We start from the raw sequence: 17,991 nt of genomic DNA on the forward strand, positions 1-17,991 counted from the left end.
TATATATATGATCGCATGTACGTATATTATGTATAAGCGCTTTTGGTGGAAAGGGGTGCTTTAGAAATTACGTATTGTAGCATTTACTTTACTGGAAACAACAAACAATGAAAGCGATGTGTAGTGAATTTTATAAATTTAATGAGTTCTCTCATTCGTCTTCGTAGTTCGTAGGAAACGAAGATCGCCACACATGCCCCCCCTCCCCCCCAAACACGGACTAGTCATCTTCGTAGTACCGAGGTCATTTAATGGTACGTCCTGAGCGAGATAGCTTCTTAGTAGGCACTACGTTAGTATCATCAGAAGCAGTACGGGAGTTTTGTATGTTTCTGTTCGATAACTTTCTGTTCGTATTCGGTGGGCGTCCACGACGAGGTGGGGTGGCAAGGGAAACTGGTTGCGTAGAATCGACAAATGCAGGTTTAAGTCGGTCAATCGAAATCCGTTCTGCTTTGCCACCAACATCGATCAGGAATTGTTTATCTCCAGGGGTTATGACAACATAGGGACCTGTATACGGCTTCTGAAGGGGTCCTCGGTGGGTGTCAACACGGATGTAAACATATTTTGCTGACATCAAGTTCTTGGGTAAATTTGTTTGATGATAGCCGTGATGAATGAAGGGACACGTTTTGCCGAAAGGTTGCCAAAAAGTCTTTAGCGTGGAAGTCTGAAGGATGGTCAAGTATAAACTCTCCAGGGATTGTTAAAGGTTCTCCGTATACTAATTCAGCTGAAGAATGACCGATATCATCTTTAGGTGCAGTTCTTAAACCAAGCAGAACCCAAGGTAGCTCATCCACCCAATTTGGAGTTATTAGACGAGCTTTGAGGGATGATTTCAAGGACCGATGAATCTGTTCAATCATGCCGTTGGACTGAGGGTGATACGCAGTTGTTTGATGAATCTGCACACCAAGTTGACTGGCCATCTGTTTCCATAGCGTGGATGTAAATTGTGAGCCCCTGTCAGAAGTTATATCAACAGGAATACCAAACCGCGAGATCCAATTGGAGATCAGGGCTTTTGCACATTCTTCTGATGTTGTGGTTTGTAACGGTATTGCCTCAGGCAGTGATGCCAAAACTCCGGTTTCACCGGAAAAAACTCCGGTCTGGAGCAAAAAATTCCGGGCTCCGGGCAACTTCCGTCAAATTCCGGTGATGTCAATTTGTTCCAAGGACCCCCCACCCCCCCCCACCCCCTTTCCAACCACCACATCATCATTATTGCCACTAATCATCACTACCACTACTACTGCAACCACCACCACTTCATCATCAGTACCACAACTACTACTGCAACCACCACCACCACATCGTCATTACTACCACTACCACAACTACCATCACCATTACAACCACCACCACCACATCGTCATCACTACCACTACTACTACAACCACCACCACATCATCATTACCACTACTACTACAACCACCACCACCATCATCATACACTATACTGCAACCACACACCACATCTCATCACTGCACTACCACTACTACTACAACCATCATACACATCATCATCACTACCACAACTATTACAACACTACCACCACATCATCACTGCCACTACTACTACAACCATCACCACCACCACATCATCATTACCACTACTACTACAACAACCACCACCACATCATCATTACCACTACTACTACAACCACCACCACCACATCATCATCATTACCACTACTACTACAACCACCATCGCCCCATCATCACTACCTCTAATACTACTACAACCACCACCACCACATCATCATCATCACTACCACTACTACTACAACCACCACTGCCACATCAACCATCACTACCATTTATACTACAACCACCACATCATCATCACTACTACCACTACTACAACCACCACCACATCATCATCACTACCACTACTACTACAACCACCATCACCACCACATCATCATCACTACCACCACTACTACAACCACCACCACATCATCATCACTACCACTACTACTACAACCACTACCACCACATCATCATCACTACCACTGCTACTACAACAACCACCGCCACATCATCATCACTAACACTACTACTACAACCACCATAACCACATCGTCATCACTACCTCTACTACTACTTCTACTACTTCTACTACTACTACTACTACTACTACTGCTAAATCCACCACTACTACTACTACTACTACTACAACTACTACTACTACTACTACTACTACTACTACTACTACTACTACTACTACTACTACTACTACTACTACTACTACTACTACTACTGCTACAACCACTACTACTACTACTACTACTACTACTACTACTACTACTACTACTACTACTACTACTATTACTACTACTAATACTACTACAACCACTACTACAACATCATCATCATCATCATCACTACCACTACAACCACCAGCACCACATCATCATCACGACCACTACTACAACAATACAACCACCACATCATCACTACCACTACAACCACCACCACCACCACATCATTATTACCACTACTACTACTACAACCACCACCACCACATTATCATCACTACCACGACTACTACTACAACCACCACCACATCATCATCATCACTACCACTACTACTACAACCACCACTACCACATCATCACTACCACTACTACTACAACCACCACTACCACATCATCACTACCATTTGTAGTATAACCACCATCTCCACCTCATCAACATCACTACAACCACTACCACATCATTATCATCACGACCACAACTACTACAACCACTATACCACCAAGACATCATCATCACTACAACTGCTACTTCAACCACCACCACCACCATATCATCATCACTACCACTACAACCACCACCACCACAGCATCATCGCTACCGTTACTACTTCAACCACCACCACCACCACATCATCATCACTACCACTACTACTACTACAACAACCACTATCACATCTTTATCATCACTACCACTATTACTACAACCACTAACACCACATCATCCTCACTACCACCAGTACTACAATCTCTACCATTAGGTTTTGGCGCTTTACTTCATTTAAAATAAGGAAACTTTGGGATTATATTTGCAATGTGTTTATGTATCATAATATAATTCTAATCAGTTATCTATTTAGAACTATACAATATGTAAACACAATGCCAAATACCATTCGAATTCCTTTTTCTTGTGTGCGGAAACTCCTCTTTCGGCATTGAAATTCCTACGAGTGGTGTCTGAAACTCCTGTGAGCCAAATTTAAAGTTGGCATCTCTGCTCAGGCCATCGGGTGTTCCTGTCAATTATAGTAAGGAGATGGGTGAACCCCCTTGACTGAGGTAATGGTCCAACGAGGTCAATGTTTATATGTGAGAATCGCTTTCCTGGGACATGGAATGTTTCTAACGGTGCTCGTATATGTTTTTGAATTTTCGAAGATTGGCATTTGTGACATTGCTTAACCCATGCTGACACTTCTTTCTTAAGACCATGCCAGATAAACTTCTTGCTGATAAGTCTGACTGTGGCCTTAACTCCAGGATGACTCATATTGTGAATAATTTCGAAAACCGGTCTTCTGAAGTCGGTAGGAACGATAGGTCTTGGGTAGCCAGTTGAGATGCCACAAATTAACTCTGGACCCGAGTCAACGGATGTTTTGACGATTTTGAGGCTTGTTAATGCAGTTTTGTAAGCCTGTGTGTCAATGCTATTTTCTTGGGATTCCGTCATAGCTTGATAGTCGATGCCAATTGAGACTGAGTTTGTAACTGCTCTTGAGAGACAATCTGCGACAGTGTTGTTTTTTCCAGAAATGTGTCGGATGTCAGTTGTGAACTCGGATATGGCAGATAAGTGCCTTTGTTGACGAGCTGACCATGGTTCAGTTGATTTGGACATGGGATGGATTAATGGTTTATGGTCAGTAAAAATAGCGAATTGTCTCCCTTCAATGATGAAAAGGAAATGACGGATGGCTAAGTGAATGCCAAGCAACTCCCTATCAAAGGTACTGTATTTCTGTTCAGGTTTACGTAACTGCCTGCTGAAAAATGCCAATGGTTCCCAATTACCTTGATGATTAAGTTGTTCAAGGACAGCGCCCACAGCTTGGTCGGAGGCGTCAGACGTTAAAGCGAGGGGTGAGTTCAAGCAAGGACGTGCTAACATTGTAGCGTTACTTAGTGCATTTTTACCATCAGTAAAGGCTTTCAACATTTCTTGCGTCCACGTAAGTGCTTGACGTTGTTTTTTTACTTTCAAAGCACTATATAGGGGTCGAAGTATTTCAGCTAGTCTCGGAATGAAACGATGGTAAAAATTCAACATCCCGAGGAACTCTTGAAGTGACTTGATGGTTTTTGGTTGTGGAAATTGTTTAACAGCCTCAATTTTTGTCGCCATTGGGACAGATCCAGAATGCGAGATGTGATGGCCAAGGAAGTTAAGAGATCTCACACCGAAAAGACATTTCTCAAGACGGATAACGAGGCCTTGGTTTCTAAGTCTTTCGAATACGATTTTGAGATGTTCCATGTGTTCTGCCTCAGTTGAACTTGCAACCAGAATGTCGTCTAAATAACAAAATACGCAGTCTAAATCTTGTAAAATGGAGTCCATTAAACGTTGGAATGCTTGTGCTGCATTTTTTAATCCAAATGGCATTCTTAAGAACTCCCAAAGGCCGAAAGGGGTTATCACTGCCGTTTTTGGGACGTCTTCTGGAGCGACTGGAATTTGGTGGTATCCTCTGACAAGGTCGATCTTCGAGAAGATGATCTTACCGTCTAAGTTTGCTGTAAAATCATAAATGTGTGGGACAGGATATCGATCTGGTATAGTAGCATCGTTAAGTCAAAGAAAATCTCCGCAGGGACGCATTGTGCCATCAGCCTTGGGGACCAGGTGTAATGGGGAAGCCTGAGGGCTCTTTGATTTTTGAATTATGCCCATTTTCTCCATTTCCAAAAATTATTTTTTTGCACACAAGAGGTTTTCTGGAGCCAGGCGACGAGCACGTGCGAATACTGGGCGACCTTTGGTTGTGATGAAATGTTGCACGCCATGTTTCACAGTTGCCGTTGAAAATGTTGGTTGAAGTAGTTCTGGAGAGTTATTCAATAATTTTCTGAATGTATTGGAGTTCGGCTCGAGTGGTGAGAGTTCGGCGTTTGTGCAAACTGAACTTACTGAACAAGGTATGTGCGAAAACGTTTCAGCGTCGATAAGGCATCGACCGCGAATATCCACAAGCAGATTATGATGACGTAGAAAATCTGCTCCAAGTAGGGGACGCTTGACATCAGCTTTGATAAGTCGTGCATTGAATGAACGCGATCCAATACGTATGTTAGTTTCAAAGCATCCGTATGTTTTTATTGTAGAACCATTAGCAGCTTGTAATGCGAGATCAGAGGAACCCAAGCTTTTGTCTGGTGCAGAGGCGGGTGTGACAGATACTTGAGCTCCAGTATCTACTAAAAAACGTCGGTTTGAATTTTCATCGACGACGATGAGTTGGAGATTTTTTGATGTGGGCGCGTTGGCTGAGTAAGAATCCGGGTCGACAGCAGAATTTACTGTTGACCCGGCTTGGCGTTTCCCTGGTTCTTCTTGTTTTTCTTGAATGAATTAAAGAGTTTGCATGTTTGTGCACATCGACGGGCATTTGAACCAAACCGTTGATGGTACCAGCAGAGGGAATCAATTTCACTGGTCATGGTTGGTGTGTCAACTTCACAAGTAGAGTTTGAGTGAGCAGCGTAGAAAAAATTATCAGCTTCTCTGGCAAGTGCCCTGTAATCATCCAGGTTGGACAAGTTTGCTAATGGAAGTCTGATGTTTGCTGGAAGTTGTCTTAAGAATAACTGTCTGAAGAGCAGACAGGGCTTGTGTTTGCCGAGGAGCACTAACATCCTGTCCATTAACTCAGATGGCTTTAAGTCGCCCAAACCATTCATGTTGAGGAGAGATTCCACTCTCTCTATTTCCGAAAGGCCGAACGCAGACAGCAGGAAGTTTTTCAGTATTTCATATTTACCTTCCTTGGGTGGTGATGATAGAATAGCAAGGGCTCTAGTTGCTGTCTGAGTCTAAGGCAGCCACTACATAGTAGTACTTTGTTTCATCGCTTGCTATATCGCGTAAGGCAAATTGTGCCTCGCTTTGTGCAAACCACGCTGAAGGACAAGTGGTCCAGAATGTGGGCAATTTTAATGCTACGGCGTCGATAGACATGTTTTTTATTATTATGTTCTTGTGAAGAGTTGAACTGGTAAATAGTAATAATAATAATATATACCTATCTCTTTAGTTGTTTTAAGTCGGGGTCACCAATGTAGCATTTACTTTACTGGAAACAACAAACAATGAAAGCGATGTGTAGTGAATTTTATAAATTTAATGAGTTCTCTCGTGTTTACGTTTTTTCTGATCTGACGTGTAGAGTAGTCTTGCAGTCAGCAGTATGTGGTAAGTCTTCGTAGTTCGTAGGAAACGGAGATCGCCACAGTATTATTATTATTATTATTATTATTATTATTATTATTATTATTATTATTATTATTATTATTATTATTATTATTATTATTATTATTATTGCTATTATTATTATAGCTATTTTAATAATCTTGTCGTTGTTTCATTCCATTCTCTCTTCTTTTTCTGTGGGAATTGATGCAGGAAATTACAAGCCTGGATGCGAGGGACATTGCCAGGTCTGTTATGGAACAGTTGCCAGATGTGGAAATGCTGGATGAGAATGTCATTATTGTGAGTATTGTTGTTATTGTTGCAGTTGATGATGGTAGTGGTAGTGTTGTTGTTATTTTTGTTGTTGTTGCAGTTGATGATGGTAGTGGTAGTGTTGTTGTTGATTTTGTTGTTGTTGCAGTTGATGATGATTGTGATAATGGTGTTTTTGTTGTTGCAGCCGATAATGGTAATGGTTGTATCATTAATGTTGTTGTTGTTATTGATTGTCGTTGTAGCTGCACATGTCCTTGTTGTTGTTGGTGGTTGTGGTGGGGAAAGTAAAGTGTCCATATTGTTGTTTATTAATGAAATTTAAAAAAAAAATCATCCTTTGGATAAATCTGTAATCCAGACGTGGAACAAGAGAAAGAAGACAGAATATTTTAGCTCTTCCTGAATATTTCAAAATCACATTCTTCATATTCCATCGGTCTCAGCACACCATAATACAAAGTTGTCAATTTTCCGTATATGTACAGAATTCAGTATGTTGTGAACCCTCTCAGTATATTTTCCAATCCCTGCTAAAGAAAACAGTAAGTATAAAATGTTTTTTTACTGGAGGTTCACATCAGAAAAGTGGACGGGCAATGTGACAATGTGTTTGCGTAAAAGTTCTGTAAATTTTTATCTCCTGAACCGGCAACCTCTGGTAATAGATCATCAACAATTGAAGACTGGTTTTCCATAACTCGATCATCAACAATTGAAGACTGGTTTTCCATAACTCCATCATCAACAATTGAAGACTGGTTTTCCATAACTCCATCATCAACAATTGAAGACTGGTTTTCCATAACTTGATCATCAACAATTGAAGACTGGTTTTCCATAACTCCATCATCAACAATTGAAGACTGGTTTTCCATAACTCCATCATCAACAATTGAAGACTGGTTTTCCATAACTCCATCATCAACAATTGAAGACTGGTTTTCCATAACTCCATCATCAACAATTGAAGACTGGTTTTCCATAACTCCATCATCAACAATTGAAAACTGGTTTTCCATAACTCGATCATCAACAATTGAAGACTGGTTTTCCATAACTCCATCATCAACAATTGAAGACTGGTTTTCCATTACTCCATCATCAACAATTGAAGACTGGTTTTCCATAACTCGATCATCAACAATTGAAGACTGGTTTTCCATAACTCCATCATCAACAATTGAAGACTGGTTTTCCATTACTCCATCATCAACAATTGAAGACTGGTTTTCCATAACTCCATCATCAACAATTGAAGACTAGTTTTCCATAACTCCATTTTTTTCCCATTGTGAGATATTGAGGATTATTTCCCCTAAAATTTCTTATTCCGTCTATTATTTTATCATATTTAACATTTAAATTCACACAAATCTAAGGAAATTCTTGTGTCACTTGATGCTTAAAATAAACTTTACATTTAATTTTATCTCATGGATGGAAAATTTTAAAAATTTGTTTTGGAAGACCAGCCTTCCGTTGTAACATTTAATCTTTTTAAAAATTATCATGTCAGCCATGTCTTGTGAAACACCATTGAATATGTTTGGTGAAGACTGGAACTTTGTTAAATATGTTTGGTGAAGACTGGAACTTTGTTGAATATGTTTGGTGAAGACTGGAACTTTGTTAAATATGTTTGGTGAAGACTGGAACTTTGTTGAATATGTTTGGTGAAGACTGGAACTTTGTTGAATATGTTTGGTGAAGACTGGTACTTTGTTGAATATGTTTGGTGAAGACTGGAACTTTGTTGAATATGTTTGGTGAAGACTGGAACTTTGTTAAATATTTTGGTGAAGACTGGAACTTTGTTAAATATGTTTGGTGAAGACTGGTACTTTGTTGAATATGTTTGGTGAAGACTGGTACTTTGTTAAATATGTTTGGTGAAGACTGGCACTTTGTTAAGTATGTTTGGTGAAGACTGGTACTTTGTTAAATACGTTTGGTGAAGACTGGTACTTTGTTGAATATGTTTGGTGAAGACTGGTACTTTGTTGAATACGTTTGGTGAAGACTGGTACTCTCAATGGAGAGGACCTACAAAATTTCTCTGTCATCCATCTGGAATTTAGTAATGTATTTATGTCTTTATTGTTGTTTGTTGTTGGCTGAAGAAGGGTTTTGAGTTCAAAACGTTCTGTATTTGGTATTTTGCTCTATTTGAAAGCTGTTCTATTTATTTTTGTTTATTATTTTTCACAGTCCACAGCTTCCAGCAGCTTAGTGATGTCACTTTGACCTGGGCTATGAGGTTGCTTTGTGTAAATGTGGACATTTATTTATTTTTTCCCATCATGCAATAGGACTTGCTGGACCAGAATCAAGACCGTGTCGACACGTGGCTGATCCACTTCATCCAGGGGGGACAAGACGTTCAGGATTTGGATTTGAGGAAACTCCCCGCGTTGCTCAGAGACTTCAAGGTGGACGTTTTATTCAACACAGTTTACACACTAGTAGTGTTCATGAACATAAATTGAAAGAACAACTTTGGAAAAGAACAAAGAGACCAAACACCAAACGTTTCAGGCTCAAAACCCTTCTTCAGCCAATAACAAAAACAATAATAAACACGAATACATCAGTCACAATCCAAACACAGCAGAAAAACAGCTGGCAAGTCTATCCACAAGTAAAAGGATTTTGAAACGTAAACAAATGGAAATGTTTCTGGATGCTTAACACTTTTATTTGTTTACATTTCAAAATCCTTTTACTTGTGGACAGACGTGTCAAATATTTTTGTTGCTGTCTGTCTGGAATTTAAGAGATGTATTCATATTTTTTATTGTTTTTGTTATTGGCTGAAGAAGGAGTTTGAGCCCGAAACGTTTGGTGTTTGGTACATTGTTCTTTTTCAAAGCTGTTTTATTCATTTCTTGTTTGTTACTTTTTTCTGTCCACAGCTTCCATTTGCTCCTCATCACTTTAAGTCATTTTGTTTCTGAAGCGGGCTGTTACAAAAGACAAATCTGAAGAGACATTTGGGTATAGATAAGTTAGTTTTCTCCTCCATCCGTCTGTCTGAAAATAAAAGTTTATAGTTCATCCTCCTGTTATTAACAAAATGGGAGTTTGCTATTTTTAATTCTCTAATCCAATATTTTAATCTTTATTGTTGAGGTTTATGTTTGGGTTTGGGTTTTTTTTTTTGTTTTTTATTTTTCATTTAAAATATTTTTTTTGTTTTTGTTTTTTTCTACAAAGTTTCATTGTTTTTATTTTATTTTATTTTTATTTTCATTTGTTTATATTTTAAAAAATGTTCTCCTTTGACTGACAGGTTGGAAGAGTTGACTGTTCCCAGATGGCCGACACGTGTCAAAACTTACACATCTTTAAATTCCCATCTTTTGCTATCCTGAAGCAGACGGGAGGAATGGAACTCTACTATGGAGGTAACTTTCACTCTTTTTGGGTTTTTTTTTATTTTTTGATTGTGCAACTTTGTGGTCTTGTGGTAGAACACTTGCCTTCAGTCCTGTAGCTCACTGATTCGAGTCCTTCTGTTGTAGCAGAGTTGGGTCCTTAGAAAATATTCTTCATTCACTTTCTCTCACCATAATCAGCAGGCTTGCCAACCAGTATGATTTCTCATATTTTAATACGATTTGAAGTCCAAATCACGATAATATGGAATGTTGACTAAAATATGATAAATGCAAAAAGTCAGAGTTTGTAACAAGAATGGAAAAAAAAAAGAATAAAAGTAGAAGAGTTCAAATTTCTTAAATATCGTCTTTCACTTAGGTGAGAAAAAAAAATCTGAGTAACCAGACAGATGATTGTCACGGGAATTGCAGATGTTGAAAATATGATTTTTTGGGGGAAAATATGAGAAAATTACCATAAATGCTCTGAAGAATGTTCATCTTACGTTATATGTTTGACTTTTGGCTTGGAACAATGCATTAAGTGCTTTGAGCACACTTAGTCAATGTTGTGCTATATAAATGTTCGTATTCTAATATTTTTATTTTTTTGTATTAGACTTTCGTGTGACCCCGAATTGTCCAGGGAAAAATGGTTGTGTGTGTCCTTTGATGAATTTACCATTCTTTCATTTCTTTGTATTTATTAAACCAGTTATTTTTATGGTGCCCAATAACACTATGGACTTGCGAGATTGTGTTATTGTACGATAAAAATATAATGGGTAGAACAAACCTTGCTTGATTGGTAAAAGTTTAAAATGTTCTAAAATCACCATTATTTTGGTTCTCTGCCACCATTGTTGTTGTTGAAGTACATTGAAAGGTAGTGCAGATCAGTTGTCCTGGGATTGTTGTTGTTTTTTTGTTTTTCTATTTCTATGTGGTTGCTCGAGATCAGAGGATTTTCTTTTCTATTTGGGTTCTAGATAGTTATAGTTAGGTCGTAATAAAGATTCTAGGGTTGTTTGTTTTTATTTGTACTAGGGTTAGTTACAGGTACTTACCAGTAGTTCTAGGTTTTATTACTGTCTATTCTACAAAGCCAGATTTGAATTACGATACAAAGAAGGGACTTGCGTGTCTCCAACTCCAAAAGGAATGGAAATTAGGGAAACCAGTCCTTGCCAGCATCATTCATTTAAAAGAGCGAAAGGAATGCAGAATGGTTACATTCTTTTTATGTTTGCTAGAAAGGGTACAGTCTAATTTGGGCAATTTTCTCTGTAATGAAATTAATATAGCTAATCTCACCTTCTACATTTGTTCAGGAATATTTTGACAGGGGAAATCTACCCCTTCCCCACCCCCCACCATGAGTAAAGACTGGGGATTTTATTTTCTTCTTTTCATGCTTCAGTTAACCCTCTCCTTACCGATCAATTTCAGTATTTTCCCAAAATGGCAGGCGTGGCTTACCCAGCAGAAAAATTGATTTTTAAAACTCAAACAAGCTCTCTACAAAAGTTTATGTTCTTATTAATTAAACAAAGATCATTCTTCAAATTTTGTAATGTACAAAATAAATCTGAATAAGAAAACTGTATATTGTGTCGTAACAAATATGACGATTTTGCTGTAGATGGTAAGGAGAAGATTAAACTAAGTACCTCAATACTGAGGCACTGCTTATTTTGATAAATTATTGGCTTCAATCTAAAAACACTCTTACTGTAAGTTTTGATCACTAAACAAATCAGAAGTATGACAAGTACTATCTCCTCCCTTTATGCTCAGACAGGCTACTTGATTTGTGAGTACTAACAACAATTCTTTTAAAATCAGATTAGATTGATACATCTAACAGGATGTTTGACATGTCACACTATTATCAATTTCCGCTGAGGTCACCGATGGTTAAAATAAATTTTCAGACAATTTTAGAAAAGACCAGTTAAACGACTGACAAATACCATTCATTATTATATATTATCATCATCGTCATCATCATAACCATCATCATCATCATCATCATCATCATCATAATCACCGATAGGTTGAATCGAGGTTAAAAATTGTGTTTAATATCAAAGTGATTGCACTAACAAAACTATCAGAGTTGAATATTTTTTCCCTCCTCAGGCCGCAGCGGTGCGTCTGACATAGCAGCCTTTGTACACGACAGTGCTGATATTCCTATTGAGACCTTGACCCCTGCTGACTTCCCTGACAGGGTCGTGCTGAGTAATGACCTCTGGTTTGTGGATTTCTTTGCTCCTGTGAGTTGTTGCTTCATTGAGATGTGCTGGAATTGTGTGTAATCGTGATTGTGGTGGTGGTGAAGACATTGAGAATAGTGATGATGATGGTGGAATTGTGTGTAATCGTGATTGTGGTGGTGATGAAGACATTGAGACTAGTGATGATGATGGTGGAATTGTGTGTAATCGTGATTGTGGTGGTGGTGAAGACATTGAGAATAGTGATGATGATGGTGGAATTGTGTGTAATCGTGATTGTGGTGGTGGTGAAGACATTGAGAATAGTGATGATGATGGTGGAATTGTGTGTAATCGTGATTGTGGTGGTGATGAAGACATTGAGAATAGTGATGATGATGGTGGAATTGTGTGTAATCGTGATTGTGGTGGTGGTGAAGACATTGAGAATAGTGATGATGATGGTGGAATTGTGTGTAATCGTGATTGTGGTGGTGGTGAAGACATTGAGAATAGTGATGATGATGATGGAATTGTGTGTAATCGTGATTGTGGTGGTGATGAAGACATTGAGAATAGTGATGATGATGGTGGAATTGTGTGTAATCGTGATTGTGGTGGTGATGAAGACATTGAGAATAGTGATGATGATGGTGGAATTGTGTGTAATCGTGATTGTGGTGGTGATGAAGACATTGAGAATAGTGATGATGATGGTGGAATTGTGTGTAATCGTGATTGTGGTGGTGATGAAGACATTGAGAATAGTGATGATGATGGTGGAATTGTGTGTAATCGTGATTGTGGTGGTGGTGAAGACATTGAGAATAGTGATGATGATGGTGGAACTGTGTGTAATCGTGATTGTGGTGGTGATGAAGACATTGAGAATTGTGATGATGATGGTGGAATTGTGTGTAATCGTGATTGTGGTGGTGGTGAAGACATTGAGAATAGTGATGATGATGGTGGAATTGTGTGTAATCGTGATTGTGGTGGTGATGAAGACATTGAGAATAGTGATGATGATGGTGGAATTGTGTGTAATCGTGATTGTGGTGGTGATGAAGACATTGAGAATTGTGATGATGATGGTGGAATTGTGTGTAATCGTGATTGTGGTGGTGGTGAAGACATTGAGAATAGTGATGATGATGGTGGAATTGTGTGTAATCGTGATTGTGGTGGTGATGAAGACATTGAGAATAGTGATGATGATGGTGGAATTGTGTGTAATCGTGATTGTGGTGGTGATGAAGACATTGAGAATAGTGATGATGATGGTGGAATTGTGTGTAATCGTGATTGTGGTGGTGATGAAGACATTGAGAATTGTGATGATGATGGTGGAATTGTGGGTAATCGTGATTGTGGTGGTGGTGAAGACATTGAGAATAGTGATGATGATGGTGGAATTGTGTGTAATCGTGATTGTGGTGGTGATGAAGACATTGAGAATAGTGATGATGATGGTGGAATTGTGTGTAATCGTAATTGTGGTGGTGGTGAAGACATTGAGAATTGTGATGATGATGGTGGCATTGTGTGTAATCGTGATTGTGGTGGTGGTGAAGACATTGAGAATAGTGATGATGATGGTGGAATTGTGTGTAATCGTGATTGTGGTGGTGATGAAGACATTGAGAATATAGACCTGCATGTGTGCCGACAATTGTCGGTTTTCCGACAATCACGGTCGTTGCGATCTCCCAGATCACTTATTTTTTTTATTGCAAAAGTAATCTGATTGCAAGTGACGTCAATTGTCGGAGTGTCGGCGATCCCCAACTCGACCAGCAGCGAGCAGTCAAGTGCCGACGAATGGGCGTCGGATTGCCGACAATTTTGTCGGCACTCTCAAGCCCTCGTTACGCTCGTTCATCAATTATTGGGAAACTTCGCTAGTCTCCGATTTGACTGCAACTCTTCATTGTCTGAAAAACGAGAAGTGTGTCGATATTAAAACGAGCTTGCACAGTTCGTTAACTTTTGTTTTCATACTTTAGGTATTCCATTCATGTAACTTTTGTTTGTTCAATTGAACATTGCTACATTTCAATTTTATTCGCTCTATCAATCAACTTTCTGGATTTGTCGTATATTTTACATTATTTTTTTGTTATCATGCCTGAACAATTCTTTGACCGTTCGTCGGATCTGAAGTCAGTTGAGAATGGTGTTCGAAATCTATTCAAATGGGATCTGGAAGAGAAAGACTGCACCGATGATTTTCTTTCGGAGTACGTGAGAAAGCCAGCACAGCCGGGTGCTGCATTTTTTTTTTTTTTTTTTGCCAGTGGATTAAAGTCTAATGATTGGGATGGTTATTGCTCTTTAGAGATAAGATCAATTATTCCAGGTTAAAAACTACTGTGGGGGGTCCGATTATGGTGGCAAAGGAAAATCATTCATGTCATAAAGAGGCATTCTCAAAGTCAACAAAATGAGTAACACAAGAGAAAAAAAAAAGAAAAAAACAACTCAGTCGTTGCGGCTGTTTTCACTGCTGAGACAGAGACTCATCCTCTCTCCAAGCTTCACAAGATTTCTTAACTCACTCAACCCTAGCCCTAACTGAAACTGATTCCAGTCTGTAGGTAGACAGGTGCCGATTAGCCATTGGACAAGTGAAGCGCAACTTTGGGTTAAAATTTGAATAACACAATTTCACATAACCACTGTTGCATTATTTTTCACAGTAAATGAACGGCTCTGGTATCATTTTAAAGGGCAGAGATCAAGATTTCTTTTGATGTGATAGAAATCAATGTTGACATATTGTATCAAAAATTATAATTTTATAAAAATAACGTCATTTTAAAACTTTTGAAATCTTTTTCAAAATTGAGATTGAGATAGCAAAAAAATAAAAGAGAAGGCATCTAGATAATTCATTTGTCTATGTCTATATCAAATTTCATAAAGATTGAAGACAGTGCAGTATGTTTAATGTTGACCACAAGTGACCAACCCTCTTTTTTCTATGCTAAAACCCCGTTTTAATCAGTAGTCACCTTATCGAGAGGCGGGGGGAATTCTCAATCAATTTTGAGCTTTTTGTAAGAGTATATTTAGAGTAGTAAAATCATCATAACTTTGGAACCGTTTATCCTAGATCCAAAAGTAAGGTATCTTATTAAATGGTTTTTAAAGGCCTATCTGTCTATGTAAAAAAAAATAATTATTAATTTTTATTTTTGAAAAAATATCAAACTACCACTCTACCTCCATGTTGTCCCTTCTCCCTATAATTTGGTACTTTTTAACATTTTAAAATAAATATATTCGGTAGGACAATCAAAAAGAGAAATGCATATGACTAAGTACTGAGTTACAAAATAAAAGATCCGGTAAGGCGATATGTGTGAAAAAGTTCAGACAATTTGGTCAGGACTCAGATGCAGGTCTAAGAATAGTGATGATGATGGTGGAATTGTGTGTAATCGTGATTGTGGTGGTGATGAAGACATTGAGAATAGTGATGATGATGGTGGAATTGTGTGTAATCGTGATTGTGGTGGTGGTGAAGACATTGAGAATAGTGATGATGATGGTGGAATTGTGTGTAATCGTGATTGTGGTGGTGATGAAGACATTGAGATAAGTGATGATGATGGTGGAATTGTGTGTAATCGTGATTGTGGTGGTGATGAAGACATGAGAATAGTGATGATGATGGTGGAATTGTGTGTAATCGTGATTGTGGTGGTGATGAAGACATTGAGAATAGTGATGATGATGGTGGAATTGTGTGTAATCGTGATTGTGGTGGTGGTGAAGACATTGAGAATAGTGATGATGGTGGAATTGTGTGTAATCGTGATTGTGGTGGTGGTGAAGACATTGAGAATAGTGATGATGATGGTGGAATTGTGTGTAATCGTGATTGTGGTGATGAAGACATTGAGAATAGTGATGATAATGGTGGAATTGTGTGTAATCGTGATTGTGGTGGTGATGAAGACATTGAGAATAGTGATGATGATGGTGGAATTGTGTGTAATCGTGATTGTGGTGGTGATGAAGACATTGAGAATAGTGATGATGATGGTGGAATTGTGTGTAATCGGGATTGTGGTGGTGATGAAGACATTGAGAATAGTGATGATGGTGATGGTGGAATTGTGTGTAATCGTGATTGTGGTGGTGGTGAAGACATTGAGAATAGTGATGATGATGGTGGAATTGTGTGTAATCGTGATTGTGGTGGTGGTGAAGACCTTGAGAATAGTGATGATGATGGTGGAATTGTGTGTAATCGTGATTGTGGTGGTGATGAAGACATTGAGAATAGTGATGATGATGGTGGAATTGTGTGTAATCGTGATTGTGGTGGTGAAGAAGACATTGAGAATAGTGATGATAATGGTGGAATTGTGTTTAATCGTGATTGTGGTGGTGAAGACATTGAGAATAGTGATGATGATGGTGGAAGTGTGTGTAATCGTGATTGTGGTGGTGATGAAGACATTGAGAATAGTGATGATGATGGTGGAATTGTGTGTAATCGTGATTGTGGTGGTGATGAAGACATGAGAATAGTGATGATGATGGTGGAATTGTGTGTAATCGTGATTGTGGTGGTGATGAAGACATTGAGAATAGTGATGATGATGGTGGAATTGTGTGTAATCGTGATTGTGGTGATGAAGACATTGAGAATAGTGATGATGATGGTGGAATTGTGTGTAATCGTGATTGTGGTGGTGATGAAGACATTGAGAATAGTGATGATGATGGTGGAATTGTGTGTAATCGTGATTGTGGTGGTGATGAAGACATTGAGAATAGTGATGATGATGGTGGAATTGTGTGTAATCGTGATTGTGGTGGTGATGAAGACATTGAGAATAGTGATGATGATGGTGGAATTGTGTGTAATCGTGATTGTGGTTGTGATGAAGACATTGAGAATAGTGATGATGATGGTGGAATTGTGTGTAATCGTGATTGTGTGGTGGTGAAGACATTGAGAATAGTGATGTGATGGTGGAATTGTGTGTAATCGTGATTGTGGTGGTGATGAAGACATTGAGAATAGTGATGATGATGGTGGAATTGTGTGTAATCGTGATTGTGGTGGTGATGAAGACATTGAGAATAGTGATGATGATGGTGGAATTGTGTGTAATCGTGATTGTGGTGGTGGTGAAGACATTGAGAATAGTGATGATGATGGTGGAATTGTGTGTAATCGTGATTGTGGTGGTGGTGATGACATTGAGAATAGTGATGATGATGGTGGAATTGTGTGTAATCGTGATGTGGTGGTGATGAAGACATGAGAATAGTGATGATGATGGTGGAATTGTGTGTAATCGTGATTGTGGTGGTGGTGAAGACATTGAGAATAGTGATGATGATGGTGAATTGTGTGTAATCGTGATTGTGGTGGTGGTGAAGACATTGAGAATAGTGATGATGATGGTGGAATTGTGTGTAATCGTGATTGTGGTGGTGGTGATGACATTGAGAATAGTGATGATGATGGTGGAATTGTGTGTAATTGTGATTGTGGTGGTGATGAAGACATTGAGAATAGTGATGATGATGGTGGAATTGTGTGTAATCGTGATTGTGGTGGTGAAGACATTGAGAATAGTGATGATGATGGTGGAATTGTGTGTAATCGTGATTGTGGTGGTGTGAAGACATTGA

The 17,991-nt window shown here is 38.7% G+C and overlaps 1 protein-coding gene across 2 annotated transcripts in view; it reads left to right on the forward strand.

Moving 5' to 3' along the window:
* LOC144958824 (dnaJ homolog subfamily C member 10-like) overlaps positions 1-17,991 on the forward strand; it is a 78,869-nt gene that overhangs the window by 24,531 nt on the left and 36,347 nt on the right. For both annotated transcript variants that reach the window (XM_078891043.1, XM_078891042.1), the window contains exons 10-13: positions 6,672-6,761; positions 9,047-9,166; positions 10,027-10,141; positions 12,257-12,393. In XM_078891043.1, the coding sequence (XP_078747169.1) occupies positions 6,672-6,761; positions 9,047-9,166; positions 10,027-10,141; positions 12,257-12,393 (462 nt within the window). The remainder of the gene's footprint in view (positions 1-6,671; positions 6,762-9,046; positions 9,167-10,026; positions 10,142-12,256; positions 12,394-17,991) is intronic.

This window comes from Berghia stephanieae, chromosome 13, assembly GCF_034508935.2.
Source record: "Berghia stephanieae isolate SIO BIC M18660-M18661 chromosome 13, UCSD_Bste_1.3, whole genome shotgun sequence".
Lineage (NCBI taxonomy): Eukaryota > Metazoa > Mollusca > Gastropoda > Nudibranchia > Aeolidiidae > Berghia > Berghia stephanieae.